Below are 25,764 nucleotides of genomic sequence, written 5' to 3' on the forward strand. Positions count from 1 at the left end.
AACAATCTGTACCAGCAAAGAAGCGCTTGTGCTCTCAATTAATGTACAGCCCCAGCATTAGCCTGGTGTGAAAATGGGAAACTACAGAAAAATCATCTTCAAGGCTGGTGATGGTGGGATTCGAACCTGCCATCTGCCAAATGGAGACTTATAGCTACGTGGATCGCGTCACACAGCCAAGGCACTCGTTTTTACAAAGCTAAACTAGCGAACGTTTACCTGCCTCCTTAAGTAAGTATAAAAGCAAAGCAAAAAGCGAGGTCATCTCCGTACAAGCCATGTAGGCCCTTGGAGGAATGGAAGGTAAAGGCTTCCACTATCCGTAACCTCGGCACTTGATGGGGTAGAGTGGTTAGCTCTACGCCCGGCCGCCTTTGCCCCCAGGAATTAACCTGGTACTCATTTTGGTGTAGGCTGAGTAAACCTCACGACCATATGCACCTCCGGAAGTGGAAATCTCGTTTCTTAATTTTTTCGACTTCCTGACGGCGAATCGAACCCACGTCCTTCAGGGTGAACCGAGCACGCCTTTACCTCCTCGGCCAGGCAGCCCCTCTAAAGTATGGCGTAGAATAACACAAGGGGTTGTTGTTAGGCCCGCCTTGTCAATATTTAATATCCTTCAGTAATTCAATATTACATTTTCGTACATGTTTCGAGAATTACCATTCTCTTCTTCAGCGAATAAACATCGCAAGTAAAATTTCCCATATTCTAGGAAACATTTAAAACTTAATTACACACCGAGCGAGTTGGCCGTGCAGTTAGGGGTGCGCAGCTGTGAGCTTGCATCCGGGGGATAGTGGGTTCTAGCCCTACTGTCGGAGGCCCTGAAAATGTTTCCAGAACTTTCGCATTTTCACGCCACGCAAATACTGGGGTTATACCTTAATTAAGGTCACAGTCGCTTCCTTCCCACTCGTAGCACTGTCCTATCCCATCGTCGCCATAAAACCTATCTGTGTCGGTGCGACGTAAAGCCCCTAGCAAAAAAAAAAAAAAAAAAAAAAAAAAAACTATCTGTGTAGGTGCAACGTTAAGCCAATTGTAAAAAAAAAAAGTAATTACATGAATATTGATAACAAATCATGAAATTATTACACACGTGAGATTAAAAAGTAATATCGTGAATTATGAGATTGTGAGTGCGGACCAGTTTGTGAACCAATATGGATAAATTAATTGAAGTAACGGGTAATAATAAGGGGTACCGTAATTAATAACTTGTTCGATAGAAGGCAGTTCGAGTTTAGGAAAGGTTAATCCACTGAAGCTCATCTTGTAGGATTCCAGCAAGATATAGGAAATATCTTTGATTCAGTAAGATAAATTGACTGCATCGCGATTGACCTGTCTAAGGCATTTGATAGGGTGGATCATGGGAAACTACCGGCAAAAATGTGTGCAATTGGGCTAGATAAAAGAGTGACTGAGTGGGTTGCTATATTTTCAGAAGATAGTCTGGCTCCATAGCTATATGGTCAGTGTGCGGGCCTTCGGTCATAGGAGCCCCGGGTTCGATTCCCGGCAGGGTCGGGAATGTTAACCATAATTCGCTGGCTTGGGAACAGTGTGTATATGTCATCTTCGTCATCATTTCATCCTCATCACGATGCGCAGGTCGCCTACGGGAGTAAAATCAAAAGACCTGCATCTGGCGAGCTGAACTTGTCATCGGACACTCCCGGCTCTAAAAGGCATACGTAATTTGTTCTTCTCATTCTAGAAGATAGATATCACAGAATTAGAGTAAGCAAAGATTTACTTCTGATCCTGTAATAATTAATATGGGAATTCCTCCAGGCAGTATTATTGGACCTTTATGTTTTCTTATATAATAAATGATATTAGTAAAGAAGTGGAATCAAAGATGAGACTTTCTGCGGACGATATTATTCTGTATAGAGTAATAAATAAGTTACAAGATTGTGAGTAACTGCAACGTGACCTCGATAACGTTGTGAGATGGACCGCAAGCAATGGTATGATGATAAACGGGGTTAAAAGTCAGGTTGTGAGTTTCACTAATAGGAAAAGTCCTCTCAATTTTAATTACTGCGTTGATGGGGGTGAAAGTTCCTTGTGGTATGTTCCGAGCTGTCAGTGGAGAGATGGCGTGGAATGACATCAGTAGTAGAATAAGTTTTTTTTTTTTTTGCTATTGGCTTTACGTCGCACCGACACAGATAAGTCTTACGGTGACGATGGGACAGGAAAGGGATAGAACTGGGAAGAAAGCAGCCTGGCTTTAATTAAGGTACAGCCCCAGCATTTGCCTGGTGTGAAAATGGGAAACCACGGAAAACCATCTTCAGGGCTGCCGACAGTGGGGTTCGAACCCACTATGTCCCGAATACTGGATACTGGCCGCACTTAAGCGACTGCAGCTATCGAGCTCGGTAGAATAAGTTTTAGTGGTGTCTTTAAAAGTAGGAAAGATCACAATATGAAGATAAAATTGGAATTCAAGGGGAAGAATTTGGGCAAATATTCGATTATAGGAAGGGGAGTTAGGGACTGGAAAAACTTACCGAGGGAGATGTTCAATGAATTTCCAATTTCTTTGAAATTATTGAAGAAACGGCTGGGAAAGCAAGAGATAGGGAATCTGCCACCTGGGCGACTGCCCTAAACGCAGATCAGGAGCGCTAAAACGTGCTGTATTTTGGATGTGTGAAACAAATAGCAGTAATTTTACTGTACATGCTCCATAACCGAGTGCATTTGTAAATACTCCAAATGGACGATGACGAATAACTTACCAAGGGAGATGTTCAATAAATTTCCAGTTTCTTTGCAATCATTTAAGAGAAGGCTAGGAAAACAACAGATAGGAAATCTGCCATCTGGGTGATTGATTGATTGATTGATTGATTGATTGATTGATTGATTGATTGATTGATTGATTGATTGATTGATTGATTGATTGATTGATTGATTGATTGATTGATTTATTTATTTATTTATTTATTTATTTATTTATTTATTTATTTATTTATTTATTTATTTATTTATTTATTTATTTATTTATTTATTTATTTATTTGGAAAATAGGTATTAATCCCTTATGCTATAGTTCTTCACCTAGTTTTATTGCAAATGATTGCAAAAGTCTGCTTGTTAGTGAGGACACGTTCAGCTACGAACAACACGGACATCCAGGGGAATAAACGTTTTGGAACCGTATCTTCCCTTCCTCTTCGCGTTGGCAGAATAATATAATGTTATCTGGAGATTAATGACTCGTTTTATGGCCATGAATATCTAGTTTGCTGAATATAACCGACTCTACGGGCTTAATATGTACACGCGGCAATAAGAGACGGGGGAATTGAATGTTTTCGCTTGACATCTCAATAACTCAGATTACAGTTGCTGCCTTGTTACAATATTTACAGCAGCTGAAGATACACATCAATATCAAATAACTAACTCCCTCCTTGCAACACTGTGAATAATATATTATTTCATTGTTGCACTGAGAGGAAGAGGATGATGAAGATTTCCGGAGTGATATGCTTAGACACGAAATATTGGTAGAAATGCGGAAGAGCCATGAATGGCGTGAATATTTAGGCATTTCGCAAACTTATCACTTTTCGAAACTTTGGAGAGAATAAGTTTGATACAAGGAACGTCACTCCCAAATTGAGAGCCCCTGTGGCTTCACCCTTTTTAGTTGCTTTTTATAACATTTGGAACGGAGATTCATTTTCATGGGACAGCCTAGTCTCTTTCAGAACTCTAGTGGATATCCATAAATGCGGCCGATATGACTGTGAAGTTCAAGATTTTTTTTTTTTAATCCATCACGTCTGTTTCCTTGGCAGAATGGTAAGCTCAAGGCCTAGCGTTCAGGGGGACCCGGCTCCGTTTCCCAACCGGATCAGGGATTTCAACCACGTCCAGTTAATTTCTCTGACAAGGGGGCTGTTTGTTTGTGTCGGCGCCATATCCCTTGCCTTACCTCAAGACTGCCATGCCGTGCGCTTTCACTTGTCAGGAAGGTTCAACGTCTTAGAGATAATTGCAGGTAAAGAAAGTAAATTCAGGAGCGAATGGAACTGTGAGAAAGTTGGACCTTGAGGAAGAGGTTTTTAAAGAGGTTTGAAAATTGTCAACGAATTAGCAATTGAGCTATTGCCCATTCGATGGGTACCAGTCACTATAAATTAAAACCGAAGCATTTACAGGTGTTACTTTATTAAGAGAAAGTTTAATTTCATGCCTTCTTTCACATCGGAAAATAAGGTATAGTTATTTTGATAAACACTCTGTAATCAATGGCGTTCACTAGGTGAGCAATATTTGAAAATTATAAGAACCCCCTTTTTAAGTATTTGATGGTCCATTGCTGCTGTTCTCAGCTAAGCAACGAACACTTCCATATCGTCCTTGGAGAGGAAAAGTATAGTAAGCGACAAAATATGAATTGTACAGATAATAAAATGGTTTAGTGAGTTGAATACTAGCAGTTGAGGCAGTCTCGTTTTTTATTCTACCCCAGAAAGTAGTTTACAAGTTGTTGTCATATTAGGTTACATAAAAGAACTTCTGCTGGGCTAAATTCCGGCACCTCTGCGTCTTCTAAAACCGTAAATGTATTTAGTGGGACGTGATTATTATTATTATTATTATTATTATTATTATTATTATTATTATTATTATTATTATTATTATTATTACCTTTGAAACAGTTTCCTCTTCATGTTCAAGCAACACACTACACTATCTACCACCACAGAAATACGCAATAGTGATTATATCCCTCTATATAGGGTGGGTGTCAGGAAGGACATCAGGCGGTAAAACAGGTGGTAAATCCACATGTGCGACACAGTTCGCACCCACCCATGACCCCACGTATGTGGGATAACCGCTAGCAGAATAAGAATAAGAATAAGAAGAATCAAGAAATGGTGTAGTGAAGGTACAGTATACACCAGGAATCCTATCCTTGAAAGAGAGATAGCTTTGTGTGATGGAGAAGGTAAGGAAAAAAAAAAAGAAGAGTGAACAGACTGGTAGATTGATTCTTGTAGAAAGAGGAAGTGAGCAAAGTTCACAAATACCAGGAAAGAGAAGGAATAAATAGTACCGAGTACATGTCTACGAGTGGAGCTGATACTTCTAGGGGGAACACCGACGAGAGTATTATCCAACATTCAGAAGATGGGACACGCGATATGTTTCACGTGCCCTGTCGAATGTTTCGTTTCATCTTAACAGCCTGAGTTCTCGTGGATAGGAATTTCATCACCCTAGCGGCTCGCAAACTTCATGGTGACACTTACACCATACAGGCCCTATTCGAGGTAAGTTACTTGTTGGAATCAGTCCCTCTCCGCCAACTTCTTAGTTAGAGACGGGGCTTATTACATAGCTCAAACCAAGTTTGAGTGCCGGTCTTCTGTTTCTACATGGAATATATACAAAGTAAAATATGTATTTCTTAATTTATCTTCGAGTCTTCCGGAATATATTTTAACGATTATTACTGTCATAATAATAATGGAATTATATGTATAGTATAAAACATTTGCGGCTATTTTTAGCCTCGTGCAGCCCTTGTAAGGCCGACCCGCCACAGAGGATTGATGGTGCCTGACACGTACAGAAACCTGCGTATTAGCGCGATGATGGGTAATATTGTGTGTGGTGTGTGAGTTTCAGAAATGTTGGGGCAGAACAAACACCTAATACACCTTTCATGTTTGAACTTCCATGACCCTGTCGGGCATTCTCCGATTTATCCACACTTCACTTCAAACACCGTAAGATGACTATGTATGTATGTTTAGTTATCAGCCCGAAGGCTGGTTGGATCCTCAACAGTTCCGCCATGAGCTGTCATAGATGGCCTAGGCATCACTGAAGAGGCGTACTAGGGAAGTGGGGAGGGAGGTAGTTTCCCGTTGCTTTCCTCACCGAGCCAGAAGTTGCTATTACATATCAGTCTGCCAGGCCCACTGAAATGCATGCACCAACCGGCCCTATGAGCAACAGTTCCACACCATTCATAGCAGGGACTGGCTGTGTAAGGAATGACATTACTAGCATCGCTCATACCTCAGTCACTTTCATTTTGTCAAAGCCAAGGATAAGACAGAGACAGATCAATGAAAGTAACAAAATTGCTCTAGCCCATACCAGAACTCTTAGTGCAGTGTAAACACTAGGTCCCGCCAGCAAAGGCATAAGATGACTATATAACTCTTTATTTATTATACATATTATACATATTATACATACAAATGAACTGATCAGATTTAAAGTTGGAGCATACGTTGATGCAACGTACGATCAGTATTTTCATTACGGAATAGAGTTCACATTTTTAAGAACCTTGTTTTTGCTACTTCGATTCGTCTCTTTATTTCCATTACAGGATCCGAGTCGACCGTTATTATCACTTTCACGGCCTTCATTACCCTATCCTTCGTTTTGTCAATATTCAATTTCTAGTAAGAGTCGGGCCTCTTCCATTTCTATTATGATTAGTAATGACAGAGAAAGGTGGCCCAGTTGTACTTCCTCTTAAAACCATTATCGCCACCACCACCACCGTCATTACCATCACGACAATACCAATGAGCATATATTATGACAAACTTGCCGGGCTGAGTGGCTCAGACGGTTAAGGCGCTGGCCTTCTAACCCCAACTTGGCAGGTTCGATCCTGGCTCAGTCCGGTGGTATTTGAAGATGCTCAAATACGACAGCCTCGTGTCAGTAGATTTACTGACACGTAAAAGAACTCCTGCGGGACTAAATTCTGGCACCTCGGCTCAGTCCGGTGGTATTTGATGGTGCTCAAATACGACAGCCTCGTGTCAGTAGATTTACTGGCACGTAAAAGAACTCCTGCGGGACTAAATTCTGGCACCTCGGCGTCTCCGAAGACCGTAAAAGTAGTTAGTGGGACGTAAAGCAAATAACATTAATTAATTATGATAAACTTCGTTCTTTTAACCGTATGATCATTCTCAAACTGAAATACGGAAAAATACCACTCAACTTTATAAAGTGATAATCATATTCGAAATGAGGAAATAAAATATAATTTGTGGACAAACTCGATGGATGAAACCATACGTATAAACTGGCTTCGCTGCTGGGGTCATATGAGGCGAATTGAGAAAAAATATTTACATCTGATAATAATGGACTCAGTCAGTTAAGGACGTTGGAGAAGCAGGAGACCAAGTTACACTGAGACATGAGACTGCGTTACACTCAGTTTTTAATGACTGAATGATACAAGGTGTAGTTTAAACGAGGCCATATAATTATATATATACTGATGCCAGCAGCTAGCTGTGGACTTCCCCTTCCCACTCCTACATGCTACTTCAGCGTGAAACATTTACCACGTTATGGGGCAATGGTGTAGTAATGTACAATACAACAACTAGTCAGAGCACGAGGCAGTCTGTTCTATCTCGAGCTCTTGATGTTATCAGCAATATTGTTATAAAGGTAATTACTATACTACTGCTGATTTCAATGGTATAATAATTTTATAAACAACGTTACATGATTTTTAAATATAAAAACAGAAACAAATACTAAACCATACCGTACCACATTTATGGAATACCTGATGCATATATTAAAGCCAACCGTGGGACGCGAACAGAGGAAGCGCGCCAGAATTAGGCCAACGCCCATGGTGGGGACAGATAGCCCATCGCAGGGAGTACATGGGAAGGCCTCAAGCTTTAATCTCCAGCTCTGCCATCCGAGCCACATCAATGCCAACTGCCAGGATAAAAAGGCGGGAATAAACAGTGGTGGAATGCTCACGAGATTTACAGGTAATTATGCGTGGGAGCCACATGACAGAAAACTGGAACGACAGACTTATTTTCATCGCTTTACCATCTCTCCGACTTCTTTATCTTCTTGATGAATCTTGATTGAATTTATCTAGTGTCTCAAGTTGATCACAGTTTATCCCCAATACTCAAATTCTGTCACTATATAACAGACCGTTGGAACCGAAGACTCTTCAACACATAGTTGGCGTGGCTCTATTAGTGATTCCCCTACCTAAGGTCGCCCCATGAATATTCTAAAAGTGAGCTGAACGAGGAATGAGAAGCTATTCTGAAGTAGTTTTGAGGAAGGAGAGGTGGTGTCTGTATTATAGTGCGCAAATCAAGGGAAAATGAAAGTGTAGACAGTGCGATAGAACAATCGTTAGTACCATTTAGACATTCGGGAAGGACTGCAGGAATACTGAATTAATCTAAAGCCGAAGAAACAAATTCAAAGACATAAATGCTCTTAGGTCAGGGCGTGTCAAGTAACGATGGAACGACACTATAAACTATGAATAATTACAGCGCTAAAACATAGACTAGCTCGATGCAAGTAACAGGGAATATATTTTCAGTGTAATACATGATAGTACAATAAATGAAATAGCAGAAAAGTCCAGGTAATAGCAATTTTTCTCGACTGATTACAGAAACGGCGCCAAATCCGTGAGAAAGAACTATACGGGCAACTCGTAGAGGATGTGGTGAACGTGTGAATTAGGGGAATAGCGTTGTAGCAAACTCAATGGAGGAGAACGAGACCCATCCAATTCATTCCGGCAGAGAAGACGGCATCGCCATGGATTGCAGTGGAGGACGTCACAGAGAGCTTCGAACAATGGACTCCCAGGGTGGCATGGGTTGTTAAATCAACCTACGTTCTTTTGGAGATGAGGCCGAGCGACAACACCTAAACAAGTCTGGGATAGATTAGCAAGGCTCCAAAAATGTTCATGTAAATAAATCATTAATTTACCTAGGGCAAACCTCGTGTTACTTTAGATAGGTTTCTGGACCGGTGCATGTGTAATCTTGGTGTAAATATACTTGCATGGGTTGTATTTGGTTATTCGTTTAGATAGGTTTGATTCACTGCATTTTATTTAATGATATTATTTTCTTGCATGGAGTTGCAGTGGTTTCAGTGCTAAGATCATCCAGAAAATAAGGACGAAAGGGCCTTATAGTAATTGAACTGGGAGAAAATGCTTGAGAGAACTACAAACAAACAAACCCCATGGCGCTGCAGCCCTGGAAGGGCCTTGGCCTACCAAGCGACCGCTGCTCAGCCTGAAGGCCTGCAGATTACGAGCTGTCGTGTGGTCAGCACAACGAATCCTCTTGGCCGTTATTCTTGGCTTTCTAGACCGGGGCCGCTATCTCACCGTCACATAGCTCCTCAATTCTAATCACGTAGGTTGAGTGCACCTCGAACCAGCCCTCAGGTCCAGGTAAAAATCCCTCACCTGACCGGGAGTCGAACCCGAGGCCTCCGCGTAAGAGGCAGGCATGCTACCCCTACACCACGGGGCCGCCCCATGAGAGAACTAGTCAACTTAAAGAATAGGATGTACATGGTAGATTATGCATATGCATGAGATTTCAGAGATCCAGACAAAAGTGAGGATGAGGTGTCATCATCGTTGATTAGTGAGGGTTTTCAAGGAAATTATGGTAGGTTAATTCACAGCTTGTGCGAGATTTGACCGGGGGCCAAGCGAATATGAAATAAAGGAATATTGAAAATTTCCAGATCGTCCGATGTTAGAGTATACAGCGTGGCCTATCTGACGTGATTTTAAAGTCTGGGGATAATTGTACAAGATTGCTGCGATGATATTGTAAGAGTTACTTGAGAGGCTATGACTGTCGAGATTGTGAAGTTTGACCCAAAGAAAGGATGCTAAGCCCGAGGTGACTGTTCTTGTTTTACGAGTGGAGGGGGAGCCAGAACTGTGTTTTAATACGATCCCCAGCTGTGTAAGGAACCTCGCCGTCTTTTTTTTTTTTTTTTTTGAAGTCTGGAATGTTGTATTCACAGCTTGTTAAAGGTCCGTGGTCTGAATGACAACCGCCACCTAATGGCCTTGCTGATCTGCTGGTTCATTGAGGTTTATATCCTTTCTCGGAGGGTTAATCAGGTGCACCAGATGTTATCAGTCCGTTAAGGCAAGTGCATTTCCACTTATGTGTGTTTACAGGTGCAGTGTATGCAGGTGCATACATTTCATGGTGTGTGTTTGACTTCGTTTTTATTATTCTTGTCTTTGTCGTATTTTTGTTTCACTGAAAAGTAAGCCCGTATGCTTATAGAAGGGATGCGAGTCTCTGACTTCATTAATTTGCATGTTGGAAACCGTGCCAATATTAGAGTCAGTGTATATTTTGGGGGGAAATTTTTCTGTCCTGGAAAAATTTTATGTATTTGTGTCCCTTATCCTAAGAGAATTTTGTAGCGCGAACCTTGATAACCTTTGCCCACGTTAAATGGTAGTTTTAGGTACGAACATATTACATCTGTTTAGACTTTCATCACAGGCGTGCAGAAAGGGGGAACAGGGTAAACAACATCGGTAAACACAAATTGAACTATGAATGGGCCCATCACATGTTAAATTTTAGTAGTGCTTATTTAGGTATTATGTTGATATATATTAAAAGGGGGAATTTCTATGTTTTCTTTTGTAATACATTTTGTCCTATAGTAACATGATGATTTATCATTCACAATTTTCTGTATTAGTTGCCTGTCCTGCATTGATTTCTATAGTGTAGTTATTGAATTTACATAAACCCACTAATGAACCGAACACGAATCTACCATTGGGCAGCCCGACGAAGAAAGCAGGATGACAGTAAGTCACAATACATTCAAATGAGAAAATAATGTATTGAATATTTCTATAAGAGATGACCGATTTGGATTTTTGGCCAGTAAATGATCGTCTTATAAAAATATGTGAAGTTATTTAAGTTTAAAAAAAGTCATTAGGGTTTTAGTTTACCCGAAAATTGATCATCTATATGTCACTAATTTACATCGTTCTCGTCTGTACAAAACAACGTATTCTCGGTTTCTGTCATTAATCTCTATCGGTTTTATTCAAATATCGAATAACATAATTTGCTTCCTTCTTCATACAAGTTACTTCCTAGTTACCTGCTTGGCCCATGCAACACTCCACACTTGATTTTCGAGGGAAAATACAGCTTTATACTAGCGTTATGTTAAACAACGAAACTAAACATGTACTCTCACTGCTTTAGTCCCTTTTATAATAGACTATGATAATGCAGCTTATGGTTGAGCATCACGATTTACGCTGAACATTTTAGACAGTATTCATCACAATGGAGTTAAGCTGGGAAACCTATTCCCAACCTACTCGCTGATTTGGGATTTCCATCTCTACGAAGAAGGCGGCAGTAGAGACTCGTGTAGTACGCTGCCAAAGTTCGTGAAATGTCGTAACATCCAAGTCATCAATGGCACTTTATTACTCACTACCACCAGATGCACGAATACCAGCCGAATACTACACGACCGGTTGGGATTCGAATTGATAACTTGTGTTGTTAAATGTAGATATCGGTGTTTGTCTTGTCGGATATCTAGCGAGGTACCTACGTGGTTCCGCGGCCTGGATATACGACTAGATCTACTCCGTGGATCCAAGGATGATCCAAGGCAAACACGGATGTCTCTGTTCATAGGAAGTATTTCCAGGACTACGTTCACCAGTATCTGGATTCGCGACATGTCTTCACGGTTCTAAGATAGGAGAAAATGCTGGATGCTCTTTCCGTCTCCTACAATGTTAGTACGAAGATCTCGCTTACTAGTGTTTGTAACGTGTATACTGCGGTGCACTTTGCGATATTACAAGCTCTGTAGTTTGTGCTAGGTAATGAAACAGGACACTTCCTCGTGTGTAGTAACCCGTTACGTCCTCTGCAGAGTGTTGAAACCTGTTTCCCACTGGTGCAGCAGATTCATGACCTTCCAGCCTGGTTATACAATGCTGACAGAAGAATCACTTTCGCGGGGCTTCCAAGCCACGTAGCCAACGGCTGTAGCCGTGTTGAAACACCGGATCCCGTGAGATCTCCGAAGTTAAGAACATTGGGCGTGGTCAGGATTTGGATGGGTTGCCATGCGCTGTTGGTGGGGGTAAGGGAATGGAGGAGCGGAAAGGAACTGGCCATCCTACCGTACGTAATCTCCGGCTCAGGAACACCTCTGCGGAGGTTCGGACCTGCCTACGGGCAGAATACACCCTTACCTTACCAAGCCACGTTTGGATTGTGGGAAATTAACTTGCGGATCAAGCTGAAAAATAACCGGTAGTTTCACCATCTAGACCTATGAATGTACATGCTAGCAATATTTGTTCTCAGCTACATCGAATCATCTTGGTGTCCTTGGAATCGGACTGGCTAGGTATCCGAACTCCCAACAAGCTGAGAGCAATTAAGAAGACACCTGCCATGTGGTAGTCCCTTTTCCAGCCTTCACGGGGAGAGGTCGTATTGTTGATGTGTTTGCGTCCTTTTCAGCTAAATAGCATAATTTTTGTTTTATTTCAAAATTCCTCCGTTGAATAAATGGTGTTTATTCTATTTTACTTTTTGTTTCCACTTAATTTGTTCAGGGAGGGTGGTTACCTCGTTTTACTTCCAATTAAAACCAAACTCACTACCACCCACCGTGTCCGAGAACCTACTGTCATGCGCGTCAATGAATGTTCAAGGCAGGCATGCATTCGGCACGGTTCCTGCACTGCTCGTCACCATTCTCCCGCCACTGCGCTGAAACGGCCAAGTGCACAGCTAGCTGTCCGTATCTGTAAATAGAGGGTTATCGAGGCGCTCAGTTAATTCACGGAGGCTTGTAGACTGAACGCCGAAAGTCAGAGCACTCTAAAATGAAAATGTGTATATATATATATGTGCATTATTTCACGAATGTAGCATTTTATTCTCGCTCCCTTTCGAAATAGCATTTTACCTTCTGAATAAATTCTAGTATTTTGAGTAAACAGTTTTCCAACTATTAATTATTCTGTATATTGTATGTAATTCACAAATTTTCAAAACCTTACCTCAAGTGTTCCAATATTAAACATAATAGAAAACAGCACTATATCCGCGATCGATGCACTATGATGGTGAGTGTTGTAACTACTACTACTACTACTACTACTACTACTACTACTAAAGCTGTCCTTCTCCATGGCTAAATGGTTAGCGTGATGGCCTTTCGTCTCAGGGGTCCCGGGTTCGATTACCGGCAGGGTCGGGAATTTTAACCACCATTGGTTAATTTCTCTGGCACGGGGGCTGGGTGTATGTGTCATCTTCATCATCATTTCATCCTCATCATGACGCGCAGGTCGCCTACGGGAGTCAAATCGAAAAGACCTCCACCTGGCGAGCCGAACATGTCCTCGGACACTCCCGGCACTAAAAGCCACACGCCATTTCATTTCATTACTACTACAGTTGTTAAATGTTTTCATTCTTCCTCTGAAGTTGGAGGCGGGCCTTAGTGCAGGAGAATGGAAAACCATGGAAAACCATGCTCAAGACAGTCGACGTTGGGAGTCACCCCCTCCTCGTTTCCCGAATATAGCAAAAAGAGAGTCGTAGCTCCACGGTAGGGCCGTGGCCACCCCTTCTCTGCTCGGTTAACCAGTCGGAATGGAGAGCTACAGGACTACGGACCAGCCGTGGCCACTCGTGGGCCGAGACCCACTCTGCATCCGTCGATCTGTGAGAGTTGTAACAGCGAAGCACGTTTAAGATTTAACTGCAGTGTTGTGGATGGAGTCACACGGAAAATGAGGACGTTCCAATTATAACACCGAGCAACTTGATTGTGTGATGGAGTACAAAACACCCTGCTGTAAAATAGTCAAGTACATTTTAAGTGCTTGCAGACGAACACGCGAGAAGAAACATATTTTTTTAGAGGTTGTAGACAAATGTCTGAGAGCAACTTGACATTTAATAATTCAACGTACCTTTAAAGCATTTCAGTCCGTCTAACACTAAATGTAACACCTGTAACACTGTAACACACTTGTAATAAAAACACAATTAAACAAAGAATGACATGTTCTTGAAATAACTTCATCAGATACCAATTCACACATTTTATTTTTTTAATTGATGAAAATTGTTTACAAACATGAATTTTTAAATTATATTTATACCCTTTTTATGCTTGAAAGTTAGAACTTACGTTATTGAAATGCTCCAGTAGATCTACTTGCTACTTGAGCACTTCATTAAGGCAAGTTCTTTCAAGTATTAGGTGGCATAAACATAATTTAAACTTAAATGTTTTTACATTTCTAAACAATTTTCGTTAATAAAAGAAAAGATGTGATTTGATAGGCTCTGATAATTTTTTCGTTCAAAAACGAAATATGTCATTCTTTGTTTATTAGTGTGCTTCTTTTCCATGTTATAGTGTTATATTTGGTGTTCGACAGACTGAAAACCATCATCTTTAAAGTTTCAGGAGCCTCATGGTCACTTACTATTTGTAATCTAATATCTTTCTTGGAGAATAAATAAAAAGTAACTAAGTCGACGCTGAAATGTATGGCTTCCATTTTAACAAATTTAAAAATGCATTCTTCTGAGACATGGGAATAGCTGTCTTTTGACAATCCCACAAGCACTAGTCGAAGTCCACTGATTGTCAGGATTATATTCCTTGTGAAGGTGTACTCTTGTTGCATTTTGTTTTTAACCTTATTAAATTATTACTTTCATAATTCACCATTTTTTATAATATGAACATTAAATATTCGAAGAGGGATGCACGCTATAAGCGCAGAGCTGATAATTTTCAACTTACACAGCTGTTAAGTACTACATATACTGTCGAGCGTTATAGTCCCTTTATGAGGAGACACTGAAGTTCTAGTTCTATTCATTTTTATTGGAAGACTACCTTTCAGAATATTCGAAACTATCCCAGTCACCTATATCTGAGCAGTAACAGTCTCCAGTAATCCAAGTCATACAAGTTCTAGTGAGGTGCCTATTTACATCATCCGCTACGCATTGAACAGACCATTCTAATTTACAGTTCGTGTCAGTTTCAACTGTTGGCGGTCGGTCATCTTTGAGATATTATTGAAATGAGATTATCGGATCCACATCGATCTACTAGGCCCCTCCCTGTCCTGCCCTCCCCTCTCCACGCACAGCGTGGCTCACCACAAACTTTCCATGACCACAGTCCTGAAATAGTGTTTGGTGACAACAGACTTAACATCGGCAGTCTAGATAAATACGTAAGTTTTTCACTATATTATAACTGTATATAATTTATTTTTTGTCATTACTGTTTCATGTTATCACTTATCTCTCTATCATTGACAAGTTTACGCTACGTAAACAATACTGTACATATATAAGCTTAATTTAAGTGATTTGATAGAATCTGAGGATGTTCTTGTAGAACGAAACATGTCATTCTTTGTATGTTAGTGTGTGTTTTACAGATATGCTTTTAGTGTTTTAATTTACATTGTATTTGCTATGTGTTTGACAAACTGAAAAGCCTTTGCTACATTTAACTAAGTCAACACTGGAAAACATGGCTTCATTTTTAACAAATTATCGGATCTGACAGGCAACTGTTTGAAAATATTATCGAAGGTGATTCACAATTGTTTCCGGTCTGTGACCTAACGCGTAGTATGTACAAGGCAATGGCGGCAATTGCAAAGAGATTTGCAGAAGTGACGTTATCACATTGGTATGCAATAAATTCAGTTAAATAATGTGACAGCTAACGTTGACGCTGTTCGCTCCTTTTATTGGCGTTGCCACGGAGAGTACGAAACAGTTGGTCATTTCCTGGGTGCTTGTCCGTTCGGAGATGTTTTAAGGAATAGTCGATGCCACAGGATTCGACGCATGATGGCCGACGCCCTCAAAGTACAAGGCTATGTAGTCTACGAGGAAATGACTGGAGTGACGACGAATGGAAGTACCAGGCGAATAAATATCATAGACTTTAAACCAAAAAGCAAGAATGAAATGATCATTGACTCAACGGTGCGATTTGAATCGTATTCCGATCAACTGGAAGAAGTGTATTTTGAGTAGAAGAGTATTTGCGACCCCTCAGTCTCGTATTATAAAGAAAAATATGGACTGCAAAATATATCTGTCACAGGCTTAATGGTGGGAGCCGGGAGACAATTTCTTAATTCTTATCCCAGTTTTGGACTTAATTATGTAGCGAAAAACATTTTTGACAAAGCGGTAGCTGCCATCCGCGGTTCAATGTTAATTTTGAGAAACCATCGATCCAGTCAGTAGTATCGTTTGTGGGTACTCTTTACTTCTTAGTTCCTTTTTATATTTTACGTGAATGATTCTTCATAATCCATGCTATTATGCTTTCTTAGATAGTATTTATTTTTATAACTTGCGAAGCAGTGATGGTAGGTTGTGCTATGCTATTTTGCTATTTGTTTTACGTTGCACCGACACAGATAGGTCTTTGGCGACGATGGGATAGGAAAGGCCTAGGAAGTGGATGGAAGTGGCCGTGGCCTTAATTATGGTACAGCCCCGGCATTTGCCTGGTGTGAAAATGGGAAACCACGGAAAACCATCTTCAGGGCTTCCGACAGTGTGGTAGGTTGTGTTTTGAAACGTAAATAATACTTGGTCCTAGTGGCAACCCTATGATTCAGGAAGTCATAAAATACAATAAAATAAAATACTAATGCTATTTTCATTTTATTAAATAATAGCTGTAATACACTTGGACTTAAATGGGATCCAGAGTGTCACAATTCGTCTCAGCGATCTCAAAAACTATCAGTTCGACACTAATATAGATCGTTTTCAATTATTTGTAGCCTACATGCCACCCCTTCTGCACCCACCACCACTCGTTCAGATGAAAGGGTTGTATTACCCCTATAGTATTCTATTGCGTATGGTAAGTCACATGTGTTCTTCATTAGTTCCTCAGCTGAGGTTGGCGTCATGAAGGGCATCCGGTCGTAAGAAACATGCCATAAAAATTCATCTCTTTTCATTTCGGACATCGTATCAAGAAACTGGACTAAGGTGTTTACGAAGGTTGGCTGAAATTGCTCCATGCATACCAGAGCCATGTTTTAACATAACAAACACACACACATCCTTTCTTATATATTTAGATTTCATTTAGTAAATAGTCTTACCAAATACAACTATTGATTTCCTCTTGTTCAGGTAATTTCTTTCGCGCTGCACCGTGATACTGTATTATCGACAAGATGAAACACACTTGATTATTATTCTGGGGGGAAGTACTACTGAGTACCATCTTCTGAGTTCTAATGGCACCTTGTTGTTACTGGAGACATTTATGAAAACGATTTAAGTTGCAAGATTTTATTGTGCAAATACTTTTACCATGCAAACATTCATAATATTGAATAGAAGCTCTTTTTTTTTTTACTTGTAATATGTCGTATCATTCCGTTCCAGTGTTCGGTAAAAATCTGTGTGCCATACTAAAGAGAACACCAGTCTTCCTTCAATAATTTCTAAACTATGAATGGTACCAAAAATATAAAATTAGTTTTAGAAAAGAAGTTTCAATGCTTTTTACTCAAATCGTTTTTAGTATGAGATGCCACAAAAGTGAGCAATGCGGCCATCTGCCATTTTGTGGTGAAATCGGATCACTGAGCATGCGGCAAAATTAGTATAACTCAGGATGGCAACTTGATAGTACGTACCGCGAGGTGTTATTCATTTCCTCAATGCGAGATCCATCAATATCTCGTATGCTATCTGTGATAAAACTTGACTAAGTGGGTCAAAAATTGTCAAATATTTGAGAATGTTGTGACATATTTAAATTTTCTTAACTTAAAATAAGCCCAAGCCTGTCGCAAAAAGTAGAAGAAACGAGTCAGGGAAATTCATCAAGCAAACTTGTCCGTGTTCTGGGCGTAAGAGAGCGTATGTACACTCAACAGCACAAAAATTGGCCGCCGCAGGAGGGGACATTCTTTCACTATCCTCTTTTTTTGGAACAGGATGAACATATTGTGCAGATGGCAAGATTCCAAGTAGAATCTCTTCGTCCACCGGCTGTCCACCGTTTACGAATATCCTCGTGTTTGAAAAATGTATAAAATTAAATGTTTCTTTACCAATCTTTTTTAATGCGGTTGAGTGTACAATTCAGGAAAGCCGAGGTGGCAGAACACCACGAATTGCAACCGAGTTGGTTTTAATTTAAAGCTCCCGTCCAATGTATGGAGATAGATAAGCCCGTAAACACAAAACAAGATGTAATCGATTCGCTGGATATTAGGAATAGTGTGATTTCGCAACATTTGCAGTCAGGAAGAAAATCTGCATACCTTATATCTGCGCTTTCACATCTACTTGACACCCTTCCAGCACGCACGCGACCCAAAGACGTGCGATCGTGCGATCGTGGCTTTGACTCACCACCGGATATTTTTCTTACGTAGTAAAAATAGCCAGAGTACAACCGAAGTGTTAAAGAAAGTGCACAAATCACTACAACTATAATGATATTCCTTTCTTCTTACCTAATAAAGAACATTTATCGTATTCTTCAAGTAAAAATCATGGTCACTACTGAAACAGACTATTATTGTTTGGGAATGATTGTGCTTATGTTTTTATTCAGCTGCCTTGCTCATTAAAACGCGTAATAATCATCTGTTATAAGTTTTACAATAGCATGATTTTTGTCGTTTCTTTATTCCTTTACAGTAATTTGAGGAACAATAGCATCACTTGGCTGCCACCTCTCATGTTTCGGAATTTGTGGCGCCTAAAGACTCTCAATCTACAAAACAACCGGATTACATTCCTCAACAACAATTCATTTTTCGGACTAACTAACGTCAGTGGTCTGTGAGTACAACACACCCTAATTACAATATTAAACATGTAGGTTATTAACTAACCGCACATATCTTATATGGATATTTCTTTTTCAGATACCTGGAAGGAAATGGGATTCAGACTTTAGAAGTGATGGCTTTCTACGGACTATCTTCTCTTCCTATGCTGTAAGTACCTGCCGGGTTTACGGTATTATTGGTTGGATGTTACAGTCAATCAAATAATTATTTCAATCAATGTACAATCATCAGTAGTTTCGGAAGAATTATTCTTGTTCAAATGTCCAGCATACCGCATAGGTAAAATTTATTTATTTCCTAATGAGTTACTCAATATTTTTCATTAACCTACTCTTCTTCTTCTTATTTTTTTAAGAAGTTGCTTTATGGCGACGATGGGCAGGAAAGGTCTAGGAGTGGAAAGGAAGCGTCTGTGGCCTAAATTAAGGTACAGTCCCAGCATTTGCCTGGTGTGAGAATGGGAAACCACGGAAAACCATCTTCAGGGCTGCCGACATTGGGGTTCTAAACCACTATCTCCCGAATACTGGATACTGGCCGCATTTAAGTGACTGCAGCTATCGAGCTCGGTCATTTTCGTATTCAATAATTAAAGTGATTACAAGATGTTTCCATTCATCGATTACAATATTCCAGTACATATGTATCCCAATGGTTCTAAACGTGGAAGCGTCGAGCGGCAATTATGCGGACCCCATCTGAGTCCGATGCTGCTTGCTTTTATATGTGTCACGCTCCTTTGCTTAACTTTTCTTCCTTTTCGACTCCAACTGCATTTGATTCACAAACTGAGCATCTTCCATTCCCTTGCATATCATGATCCTTTCCTTCAGTTTATCGGTTTCTTCGTACTCGGAAATGTCTGATATCCTCCTATTTCTCCTTTGGCTTGGACTGGTCAGCTTCCTTACAATGAAGGGTATAATAATTATCATGCATTTAAACCATAAATATATCGCAGTGGCTATTAATTTAATTCAATTATGACTTTGTAAATTCAATTTTTGTTGGTACAAAGTGGCAATGCTTTTAGTCAACTTCTTCTTCTTCTTCTCATCATTATTATTATTATTATTATTATTATTATTATTATTATTATTATTATTATTATTATTATTATTATTATCCCTTGCGAACCATAATATGATCTTGCTGCGGTGGGGAGGCTTCTGCGTCCGATTTGAGCAGATAGCCGAGCTGCAGATGCAACTATATCGGATGGGTATCTGTCGAGAGACCAGATTAAAGAATGTTTTGTCGAAATGGGGGTAACGGTGTTTCGGAAGTTGCAAGGCAGAAGTCTAGATGATTGACTGACATTGCCTTGTAATAATACTTAACATGGCTTAGCAGTGTCCATATTGCTAGACGCTTAAAAGCAACGGGAAGGCGCAGCCGCAAGTAACTCCCGATGACATGCTGTTGGTTTCCTCACTGGTAAGATATTACAGAGGTAAAATAGTTCCCAAATTCGGATCTCGGGGTGGGGACTACACGACATGGGGCAATCATCAGGAAAATTAATACTGGCATTCTGCTTTCGGAGCGTGGAATGTCAGAAGTTTAAATCGTTGCGGTAGGTTAGAGAATCTTAAAAGGGTGATGGATAGACTAAAGTTGGATGTAGTTGGTATAAGTGAAGTACGTTGGCAGGAAAAGCAGGATTTTTGATCAGGCGACTACAGAATTACAGACACAAAATCAAACAGGAAAAATATAGGAGTTGGTTTAATAGTGAATAAGAAAATAGGGCAGTGGGTAAGCTACTACGAGCAGCGTAGTGAAAGGAATATTGTTGTCAAAATAGACACCAAGCCAATGCCCACCACATTAGTGCAGGTCAATATGCCTACTAATTCAGCAGATGATGACAAAATCGAAAGATTATATCAAGAGAAGTTTGAATACAATACGTAAAAAGTGACGAAAATCGAATTGTGATGGGAGACTGGAACGGAGTGGTAGGCCAAGGAAAAGAAGGTAATACAGTAGGATAATAAGGATTGGGACAAAGGAATGATAGAGGAAGTCGGCTGGTTGAATTCTGCGCCGATAATGATTAATACTTGCTAATACTTGGTCCAAATACCACAAACGACGGCTGCAAACGTGAAAGAGACCTGGGGACACTGGAAGATACGAAAAGATTAGAGAGAGATTCATAAACCAGGTATTGCAAGACTTTCCCAGGAGCAGACGTGGACTCTGACCACTACTTGTTGGTCATGAAATACCATCTGAAGTTGAAGAAATTGAAGAAGGGAAGGAATGTAAGGAGACAGGGTGTAGAAAAGTTGAAAGAAAAGAGTGTGAGGGATTGTTTCGAGGAACAAGTTGCACACGGACTAAATGAAAAGGCTGAAGAAAACACAGTAGAGAAAAAATGGACCATCGTGAAGAATGAGGTCAGTGGGGGTGCTGAAGAAAGGAAAGATATATACTAAAAACCAGTGAATAACTCAGGGGATACTAGACCTGATTGACGAACGACGAAAGTACAAGAATGCAAAAAATGAGAACGGCAGGAAAGAATACAGGCGAATCAAGGAATGGCTGAAAGAGAATTGCAGGGATGTCGAAGGTTGTGTGGTCCTGGCAAAGGCAGATGCAGCATATAGCAAAAACGAAGGAAACGTTTGGAGAAAGGAAAACTAGGTGTATGAATATTAAGAGCTCAGATGGAAAACCCCTTCTACTGATAAAGACAGGGCAGAAAGTTGGCGGGAACATATCCAACGGTTGTATTAAGGTAAAGACACAGATTATGTGATTCTGAAACAAGAAGAGGCTGTTGATGCTGACGAAATGGGAGGCCAAGTTATGAGGTCGGAATTCGACAGAGTTTCGAGAGACCTAAATAGGAACAAGGCACCTAGAATTTATGAAAAACCCTCATAATTATTGGCCGCCTTAAGAAATCGAGGAGAGGTGCGATCCGATTTTAGGCAGAATGTTGTTATACCTATTTCCAAGAGAGCCGGTGCTGGCATGTGTGAAAACTATCGCACATTAGTTTAGTATCTCATGCCTGCAAAATTTTAATAGGTATTTTTTACAGAAGAATGGAAAGACAATTTGAAAATGAGTTTGGAGAAGATCAATTTAGCTTCAGGAAACATGTAGGGACACGGGAAGCAATCCTGACTTTAGTCTTATCTTAAGAAGAACAATCCTACGTACATGGCGTTCATAGATCTAGAAAAGGCATTCGATAATATAGACTGGACCAGGTATTGGAGATTCTGAATATGATCGGGATCAGATGCCGAAAATGGAGAATTATATACAATCTGTACAAAAATCAGTCTGTGGTGATAAGTGATAAGGGCTTTGAAAAAGAAGCAGCAATCCAGAAGGGAGTGAGGCAAGGCTGCATTTCGTCCACCTTATTTTCAACGTTTATACAGAACAGACGGTAAAGGAATTCAAAGCGGAATTTGGAAAGGGGATAACAATATAAGGAAAGGAAATCAAAACTGAGATTTGTCGATGATATTGTTATCTTATTTGAGTCTGTATGAGATCTGGACAAATGTCTGAATGGTATGGACGGATTGTTGGGGAAGGAGTACAACATAAAAATATGTAAGTCCTAAACAAAACTAATGGGTTCAGGTGATGAAGGAACTAAAAGTATTAAATTAGGAAATGCAGTTTTAAAGGAAGTAGATGAATATTGTTACTTGAGTAGTAGAATAACTAACGAAGGCAGAAGTGAGGACATCAAATGCAGACTAGCACTTTTCTTAAGAAAACAGATGTGTGCACTTCGAGCATTGATATTGAAATTAGAAAGATGTTTTTGAAGACTTTCGTCTGGAGCATGACATTGAATAGAAGTGAAACATGGATGTTAAATATCTCAGAAAGAAATAGAATAAAATATTTTGAAACGAGGTGTTACAGAAAAATGCTGAAGGTGAGGTGTGTTCATCGAATCACGAATGAAGAGATACTGAATAGACTGGTGAGAGGAGATTGATTTAGCTAAATTTGACGAGAAAAAAGAATAGAATGATAGATCACGTCTTAAGACATTCAGGACTTCCTCAGTTGGTTTTTGACGGAATTGTAGGCGGTAGGAACGGTAGACGTAGACCAAGGTATGAATATGACAAGCAGATTAGAGTAGATGTCGAATGTAATAGCTACGTAGAAATGAAAAGTTCAGCACATTATAAGGTGGCTTGGAGAGCTGCATCAAACCAGTCTATTGACTGATGACTTAAACGACAACAAAAACATTATTATTATTCATATAATATGATATCATCCCCAGAAAGTCCGACTCGTTGGCTGAATGGTCAGCGTACTGGGCTTCGGTTCAGAGAGTCCCGGGTTCGATTCCCGGCCGGGTCGGGGATTTTAACCTTAATTGGTTAATTCCATTGGCTCGGGGGCTGGGTGTTTGTGCTGTCGCCAACATCCCTGCAACCCACACACCACATATAACACTATCCTCCACCGCAATAACACGCAGTTACCTACACATGGCAGATGCCGCCCACCCTCATCGGAGGGTCTACCTGACAAGGGCTGCACTCGGCTAGAAATAGCCACACAAAATTATATTATATATTCCCAGAAAAGAAGAACTAATTGACAGTAGAGAAAATTGCGGCTCAAAACCGCAATACACGTTGAGTAATTTTGGCGATTCTATGTCAGTATGAAGTCAAAAGGTCAAAATTGTCACTTTCGGAATTAAAGCACAAGTTTTATTCGCCCCTTACATCCAGCGGACCACCATCGTTCGTAAAACTGAAACATTCCGGTGGAGAAATTGAAATTTTAAAAGTAACTCAAATGTGGTTGGATGCCAAATATTAACTACGCAGCATATAAATAGATAATAATGTAATCACATGTATGAATGTCCGACTCATTGGCTAAATTGTCAGCGTACTGGCCTTCGGTTCAGATCGAGGGTTCGATTCCCGGCCGGGTCAAGGATTTTTAACCTTCACTGGTTAAGTCTAGTGGCTCGGTGTTTGGGTGTTTGTGCTGTCCCCAACATCCCTGCAACTATTCTGCACCACAATAACACATGGCAGATGCCGCCCACCCTCATCGGAGCGCCTGCCTTACAAGGGCTGCACCCGGCTAGAAATAACCACACGAAATTATTATTACCTGAACGAATATCCATACTTACAAATACAATGACCACCAAACAAGAGTTTGCGGCATACTGAAGCGAGGCGTCAAGGCGTTCATAGTGAGCTGACAACAAGAACAGGCTTTGTTCCCCCAGAACCAAGGCCAACAAGAAAGACAGGCCCGGGCGCGCAGTGCTTCTTCTTCTTCTCCTTCTTCTTCTACTTCTTCTTTACCTGATTACCCTCAAGGTTCGGTTCTTCGCTCGGTCTCAGCCTCTACTGCCTACTCTGGGTCGTGGGATACAACTGGGGAGGGTGACCATTACCTCGCCCAGGGAACCTCACCCGCTATGCTGACCAGGGGCCTTGCGGGGGGATGGGATGATTGGAAGGGAGAGACAATGAAGAGGGTAGGAAGCGGCCGTGGCCTTAAGTTAGGTACCATCCCGGAATTTGCCTGGAGGAGAAGTGGGAAACCACGTAAAACCACTTCCAGGTTGGCTGATGTGGGAATCTAACACATCTCTACTCTACTCAGTTGACCTCAAATTTCGTGGCGGAGCCGGGACCCTGGGGGTGGCAGCTAGTCACACTAACCACTACACCACAGAGGCGGACCCGGGCGCACACGAGTGAGCGAAATCGCGTAACCCATCCAGTCTTTGCCCAACAACTGCGCTTATATGAACGATCCTTGGATTTGCTCACGTGAATAACCTAGCCTTTTCTTTTATTTTCAAGCGTTCGTACATTGTAACAGTAATCTCTACATCTTATATGGCCAGCTACTTTACGAATCGCGAGCGACTAAAAAAATTAATCGTCCCAGCTGATTCATGCAAGCTAAAAGTCTGCCCATACAATTATCAACTATTATCTGTATTACAAATCATACACTACAAATTGCAATTAAGGACAGTTCTGAGGGTAACATAAGCTTTCGTCTGTCTATTGCCTCAATTCGTTTGAAATCGCGTGGTATTTCAACATCCACAGTTTTCTTACTTTGCAGCCATGAAACACACAATTCACAATTTTGTTGTATTTAGTTCCTGACTACACATCCTGCAATGTAACTGAAAATTGGAAGTACCTCTTCAAGTATATAGTACATTGTATTGAAAATTCTGATTCCAAAACTGAACTGAAGGGTGTAATGCCCACAGAAGTCTGTGGTTCATCTCAGTATGGTAATAGTGTTGCTAATGAAACATTTCCATTCTTCTCTGCTAACAACACTACAGACTTAAACCTGCGTTTCCTCTCACTCACAATTAAATGCAAGAATGACATGTGGTAGCTGGCTCCACTTAACACCGGGCGAGTTGGCCGTGCGGTTAGGGGCGCGCAGCTGTGAGCTCGCATCCGGGTTCGAACCTCACTGTCGGCAGCCCTGAGGATGGTTTTCCGAGTTTTCCTATTTTCTCACCAGGCAAATGCTGGGGCTATATCTTAATTAAGGCCACGGCCGCTTCCTTCCCATTCCTAGGCCTTTCCTGTCCCATCGTCGCCATAAGACCTATCTGTGTCGGTGCGACGTTAAACAAATAGCAAAGCTCCACTTAACTGCCTGTGACATCCAAACCTTGCCTCTAACACATCATTCTTAAACTTAATGTAGTAAGTAAGGTAATGTACCTTGTATGCAGAAAACATTCTGTATGAGAAAAAATGAATAGATTTATCGTTATAATGAATGCCTGAAAAGTTTCTGCAGAGAGGGATTTATTTGTAGAAACATTAATTCTCCATGCCTTTAACCATAATGACAACTTTTGTAAAAAAAAAAGTGCAATTGAAAATTGCCACCTTAATTGTTTCCCTAAAATTGTCATTCGGGAGATAGTGGCTTCGAACCCCACTGTCGGCAGCCCTGAAGATGTTTTCTGTGGTTTCCCATTTTCA

At 40.6% G+C, this 25,764-nt stretch overlaps 1 protein-coding gene across 1 annotated transcript in view; it reads left to right on the forward strand.

Moving 5' to 3' along the window:
- Positions 1-25,764, forward strand: part of LOC136858487 (G-protein coupled receptor GRL101-like) — an 826,319-nt gene that overhangs the window by 698,506 nt on the left and 102,049 nt on the right. Inside the window, exons 16-17 of the mRNA XM_068225625.1 lie at positions 18,606-18,749; positions 18,836-18,907. Of these exons, the coding sequence (XP_068081726.1) occupies positions 18,606-18,749; positions 18,836-18,907 (216 nt within the window). The remainder of the gene's footprint in view (positions 1-18,605; positions 18,750-18,835; positions 18,908-25,764) is intronic.

Source organism: Anabrus simplex, chromosome 1 (genome assembly GCF_040414725.1).
Source record: "Anabrus simplex isolate iqAnaSimp1 chromosome 1, ASM4041472v1, whole genome shotgun sequence".
Lineage (NCBI taxonomy): Eukaryota > Metazoa > Arthropoda > Insecta > Orthoptera > Tettigoniidae > Anabrus > Anabrus simplex.